The 6624-nt window shown below is 44.1% G+C and overlaps 1 protein-coding gene across 1 annotated transcript in view; it reads right to left on the minus strand.

The window, feature by feature from the left end:
• fndc3b (fibronectin type III domain containing 3B) overlaps nt 1-6624 on the minus strand; it is a 93312-nt gene that overhangs the window by 22749 nt on the left and 63939 nt on the right. The window contains exons 8-14 of the mRNA XM_022750392.1: nt 6487-6545; nt 3211-3362; nt 3045-3104; nt 2753-2891; nt 2083-2136; nt 1637-1761; nt 430-604 (exon numbers count right to left, since the gene is read on the minus strand). Coding sequence (XP_022606113.1) covers nt 430-604; nt 1637-1761; nt 2083-2136; nt 2753-2891; nt 3045-3104; nt 3211-3362; nt 6487-6545 — 764 coding nt within the window. The remainder of the gene's footprint in view (nt 1-429; nt 605-1636; nt 1762-2082; nt 2137-2752; nt 2892-3044; nt 3105-3210; nt 3363-6486; nt 6546-6624) is intronic.

Here is a 6624-nt window from a genome sequence, read left to right on the forward strand (position 1 = left end):
GAGCTTCATTCAGCTTCTTTTATTTGGATCAGTGTACATTTTTGAGCATATGGAGATATATACACACATATATATATATATATATATATATATGTATATATGTATATATATATCAGTTTTTTGAAAGTACATCACTTCCTGGTGGTCTTTTTTTATTCTCCTCCTTCTATTCCTGTGGGATTCAACTGACTGACAGAACAGAGCTCAGTCAAATAATACAATAAGAGAAAGTTTCACAAAACCAAATTAAGGTTTCATGTTTACAATGATGGATTATGGATAATGTAGTTCCTGCCACTTTAAAACCTATGAGGGCTGTTGTTAATGTAATGGAAAAGAACCTGTGCCAGTTATATAAGCTTTGTAAATGTATGGGTGTTTTGTGTGTGTGTGTGTGTGTGTGTGTGTGTGTGTGTATGGGGTACTCACGCTGTTGTCCTCCTGGATCTCGAGTGTGTATTTGAGCTGCTCCTCGCTGGGACTGCCCTCAGGACGTCCCCACTCCAGGGTCACCCAGGACACCCCTGCCCTGACCAGCCGCGGTGCCAGAGGCAGAGCAGGCAGGGTGCCCATGGTGTAAAACACCACCTCTGTGCTGAAGCCACTGCACGAAACACAAACACATTTCCATTCCATTCACATTTTGTTTGTTTTTTTTTTATTTAAAATACTGAGGCAAATCACTGACTTGTTGGGTCATTACTTTTGAGGGAGAAGCGACAGCAGCGTGAGAGTGAAGGGAGGCTGTGCATCATGAATTACACATTCAGCAGCGAGGGAGAGAGGAGAAGAAGAAATAGGAACAGAACACTGATGTGAGTGCTCATTTGAAGGGAGTGCATGTGCGGTTGCAGGTGAGGATGGCGCGCGTGTGTGTGTGTGTGTGGGGAGCTCCCAGTGGAGATAATAAAGAAAGTTAAAGACGAGTCATGACAGGGGGAAGATAAGATATATGTGTGTCAGAAAATATAGAGGAGGGGGGGGGGGGTTCTGAGAATACATCCAGCAGCAGAAATCTGAGAGGTTATAAAACTTTTATCAAGAAAGAAAAATAGTGAGTAACCAAAAGCGTGTGCCGGAGTATGTTTGTGTGAGTATGTGTCTCCGCCGCTTCAAAGGAGGCTTCAAGCTGAAGGATGTTTTAAGGCCGCCTTGAGTTCAGCCAGAGGGCTCATCATATCCCTTCGCCTCGCTCCTGATCCCCTCCATCACCCCGCACCCCAGCACCCTTACCCTGTCACCCGAATGACTGCACTCCCCGCCATAATGACAAAGAGGGAGAGGAGGAGAGGACGGAGGAAATGGAGGGAAAATGACAAAGAGGGAGAGGACTCATCTCACATGCTACAGACAAGCTGGAGCGTGTTTGTGTCAGTCCGTGTTATCAGAGTCGGTGTGGCGTACGGTGCATGTCGTGGTCGACACTGATACAGTTTGGTCCCATAGGTATCAGTATCCATGGTTACTGAAATATGGTCTGAGATCTCACAAGAGGCCAACTTTCAGCTGCTCTTTTTAAAAAGCCGTCATGTACTCCTGCTGTATGTGAACAAGGAGCAGCAAAGCGTTATGACATCTGCCTTCCGTGTTGTTTGCGACGATGTGTGCAGCGTACGTGTTTGTGTCCCTTCAGTACCTTGTGCCGATGTCGTTGTGCGCAGCCACTCTGAACGTGTAGCCACAGGCGGGGAACAGTCGTGTCAGCTTACAGTGTCTCTGGCTCCCAAAGTAACATTCTCTGAAAACACTGTTCTTCTTTCCCTGCAGAGGAGGAAGAGGAGAGGAGAGGAGAGATGGATGAGGAGACAGAAAACAAAGTAAGATAAGATGAGAACAGGGGGGTAAGATTAATTGCATTAAGAGAAAAGTAAAACAGATGAGGAAAAAATTGCACGTCAGAGTGAAAAAGTATGGATGGGAGAAGAAGAGAGGGAGCCAGACAATGATTGAAAAAGCATAACTCACAGACTCAGTACATCTTATCCGAGGAGCCAAATGTTAATGTCTATTTGGTATAAGTGCCTTTTTTTTTTTAATAAAGGAAAAAAAAGACAGATGATAGACATCATGAGGGGAACTCACCTCATCCCACTCGAGCAGGTAGTTTGTGATTTTGGATCCATTGTCACCCGGGGGCTGTGGATGACAGGGAAAATGGAAGAGGGGAGGAAGACGAGACGAGAGGCAAGAGAGAGAGAGGGAGAGATGGAGATTAGCCAAGGATTAAAGGCTGACACTGAGACAGACAAAATACCTGCCTGTGTTTTTATAATTGGCCTCACATCCTGTCTGGGTGACTGATGTCACGCTTTATCAGCGACAGTGAGTTGGAGAAAAATTTGCTCGTGTGGAAAAGGTCAGAGAGGACGAAGCGATGCACCCTGACGGCACTGTGCAACAACACAAGAACGTCTCTCTACGAAGTGCTGCAGGGCTGATCGAGCCAAGCAGGAGGATAAACCAGGTGAAGCACAACACACTGTTGACCTTCATCAGAGGGATAAGCTGTTTTTCTCTTTGTTTTATTTGCTAAGAATATGACTGTTCAAATACAATGTGGTAGACACAGACACACTGAATAAGACATAAAGAATCCGGATTGATTTATAATAACCCAAGTCCAAATTTGTAATCAAAAGTTATTGAAACACCATAAATTTAAAATTGCTCCAATGATTATTGGGGTTAGTGAAAAACACTTTATCAGCTGTTTTCAGGGGGTGACTCAGCATAAAGATGTCTGTGCCTGTACCTTCCACTGTAGGGTAAGGGTGCTCTTGGTGCGGTGGGAGAGTTTCGGGGGTAACGGGACGTCGGGGACGCTGCAGTGTGTGGTGAACGAGCCGGCCTCTGAACACGAGCCTCGAACAGAGTTGTACATTGCTGAGACCCTGAAGCAAAAACACACACAAAAAGAGAGGTTTAAATATAGAAAAAAAAAAAACAACAAAAAAAAACGTGAGATGATTTCCTGTTTCAGCCAACATGCAGATGTTTTACAGGTGAAGTGTGTGACACAGCGTCGCGTATACTCCAGTCCTTACCGTACGTGGTAGTCCGTCGCTGGCCTTAGGTCTTTCAGATGGTACTCCAATTCTTCGCCACTAAAACACAAACGCAGCACAAAGGTCACACCAGTGCACTTTCACTCAGCTCATATGAACTGTATTTCTGTATTTGTGTGTGTGTGTGTGTGTGTGTGTTACATACCTGTATATGAGGCGATACTTTCCATCTCGTCCCTTATCTGAGAGAGAGACCTCGTAGGAGCAGGACACAGGCATCCCGTTACTATGCCTGTTCACCAGCCCTGCCGGGGGGGCCCAGGACAGCCGTGCAGCGCGCGCCTGCACATTGGACACCTGTAAGACACACATAAACATATATAAGGTATGTTATATACAGAATGAAATAAAGTAGGGATCCCCTGGCACAATATTTTTCCTTGTAGGTGCTGTGGATCTAATACATTTTTGTTTGTACTTTGTTTCTATTTGATTCTTTTCTACTCTATTTCATTTTATTCTATTGTATTTTGCTCTGTTCTATCCTGGGCGACTGTAATTCAACCCCCACGTATAAGTAAAATCGTTCTATCAAGGTGTGTTTTTTTTACTGTGACTTTGAACGTGTATGTGTGTTTTTGTGTGTCTGTCTATACGTTTGTGCGTGTGTGTGTGTATGTGTGTATCACAGTGAAACCACTATCCCAGATTTTGCTCCTCTTTCTGGTTCAGGCACATCCATGCCAGGAACACACAAGAAAATTAAAGTGAACACACACATGCACACACGCACACACACACACACACACACACACACACACACAGAAAGAAAAAAGGCCTGTATGTTTGCGTGTTTAACTGTGTTTCTGCCTGCAAGTGCGTGCATGTTTATGGAGTTTTAGCTGCAACACATGGTGGGTGAGCCAATTTAGCGTGATTTAGCACAGTCTGCTGCAATTCCAGACTCCACATCCACTGAATAGGCGATGAATGTGCCTTAAGGGAATGGCAAACCACAGCCATGCCTAGACTGTCTATGAGGAAGAGCAACAGACAGACAGGAAGGGAAGAGATGGAGAGACGCTTCACTGTCATTCCATGATCGTAATGATTAGGTTTTATGAGCTCACGTCACTGCGTCCATATGCCTGAGAACATCTGTGTCTTTGATGGAATTTTAGTCCCGAGTCCAACCATTGTATCCATCACTTTGCTTATATGTCCACTGTGGACGGACTGATATGCTGCCGATGCAATAACAGTCTGATGTGCAAAGACAGTGGGCAGACAGAGAAAGAAACACAGTGAGACCAGGAAAAAAAATGACAGAGAGCAGAACATAAAGATGATGAGAAAAAGAAATGAAGCATGAAGGGTGTCATTTAGAGGTTTGTCATCTTCTTGCCCTTTGGCCCTGAGAGACACCCTGTTCATCACCTGCAAATGAGGTGACTGACAGACTGTCGAGCAAAGGACATTGAAAGTAAAGGGGAGTGTAATCTATTGTATATCCATCATCAGTTCTCATCACCCATTTTGACCTTTCACTCCATCTCTTTCTCGCTCATATATCCATACAATGGCTGCTTTTATGCACAGACTATGTGAGTCTGAGTCTAGTTTACAATGGGAAGGTCGCCTCAGACTGTGTTAATCCAATCACAATACACAGCAGGACACCCAATTCTTATTACTTTAGAAATATTACATTCCACTTTACATTGAACTCATTGTAGAAAAGCATTTAGGGCACATCATATTAGCATCACGACAGATAGGACAGGTGTAAATCGGAACACCGGTCCAGCCCCTTCACCTTCGTCTTATCCACTCCGACTTTCATCTGCACAGGACCGTCTCACACCAGTTAATATGGAGTGAAAGTGAACGACGACACCCACAGTGCGTCTCTGCACCAGTGCTGACTCTTCATTAGCCACTACCTCCTACCCAAAGTACAGGTCCCAGATGATGGATTATCATATCAATTTAAGCTCTCGCTCGGTAAAATCTAAACATTTTCATGCTCTAACTCATAAACCCATACCTTCACTTTTCCAATAGAACCTTTTTATAGTGGGTTTAAAATCACACACTGTGCAGCAAACTAAAATAATAATAAAGAAAAAACTGTCACATTGTCCCTGGTTACATACTAACTACTGAACTGAATGAGCAAAGATTCTATCAGTGTCCATGGTGCCAGATGTTTCCTTCTCATAGCAGGGCGGTGCCCCACAGTTAAACGTGCGAGTGGCCATGAGATCTATGCAAAAAGAAAAAGAGAAAAAAAAAAAAAAAACACCACCTTTTTTCAGGCTGTTTAAGGTTAAAAGTGTAAAGTAAGATGGTACGGGGGAGAACTCGTGAGCGACCCAACCCCCCCCCCAGTTTACGTCTCCACCGCTCCTCACAATTCAATTCAGCTGAAGTAGACGCACTTTACTGATATAAAGGCATATGACACAACCAGGGGAGCGAGGTAATATTGTGAGCATTTCTAAATTAAGAACTTTCTCATATAAGCCCTGTCTCTTGCAACACCTGCTACCATGTCTCTCTGGCACACAGCTGAATCCATCAACAGGCAGTTTTTCCATATGTAACCCATACCAAACTCTACTGCCTCTACTATAAATGCATTACAGTAAATGAAGGGTTACTGAAGTGTCAAAATGAAGTCACAGAAAGAAATCTCAACAATTGCTGTATTCCCTCTGTCCTTCCTTCTTCTATTTCCTCCCAGTATTAGCTATAATAAACTTGCTGTATCAGTGTAAAGGTCGTCTGAGGTAACGAGGGTAGACAAATCACTGCTGTACATCAACTTCTGGTCTGTTTCATGTATCTAACGACATCCAGCTCTCTTTTTCCACTCCATTTTCCCTTTCTTTCATTGCTGCTTTTCTCGCTGTCTATTTCAGCCGCTGACATAAACTCACAGATATCAAATGGTCCAATTGCACAGCCTGCTGACCAAACTGCTATAACTGGGGGAGTGAGCAATTCCCCTTCTCGCAAACTGTGTCTGCAGCTCATTCATTCACATTGCCCTTGAGGGAAGGAAAAGAGGCTGCTTCAGTGTTTACAGTGTGTTTTTCAGCTGACTGAGGCACAGTGGCCAGTGAATGACGTGGATGAGCAGATGCTGCCCTCATGTGGCCAGGGTGAGCAGGGCTTAAATGATCCGTTGCCCTCAAGAGTAACTATCATTAAAGCCCTTAAAATGACAGAGATACGCTGCACACACCCATCACTACTTTTTCTTTTCTATTCTATTTTAGTGGAAGCGTCTCATTTTTATGTTAATCACAGAGACAGGATGGAAATATGGAAAAGACATCAAACCTCATGCCAGCTGTGACTGCATCAGACAAGGAGGTGATTGATGAAAGCGGTTATAAGTGCGTTGAGTTTGTGTGTGTGTGTGTGTGTCTGTGTGTGTGTGTGTGCAGCTGTGGGAGGAAGGTTGCATACCAACCTGTGGTTTGTCGATTGTAGACAGCATGTCTTGAACACGCTTCCCCTCTGAGTCATGATCTGAGGAGACAAGAGGCAAAGACAAAAAGAGTGATGATCAAAAATCAATTACAGGAGGTATTTCTAATGTACTGTGGAG

This window comes from Seriola dumerili, unplaced genomic scaffold (genome assembly GCF_002260705.1).
Source record: "Seriola dumerili isolate Sdu_G_001 unplaced genomic scaffold, Sdu_1.0 BDQW01000149.1, whole genome shotgun sequence".
NCBI lineage: Eukaryota > Metazoa > Chordata > Actinopteri > Carangiformes > Carangidae > Seriola > Seriola dumerili.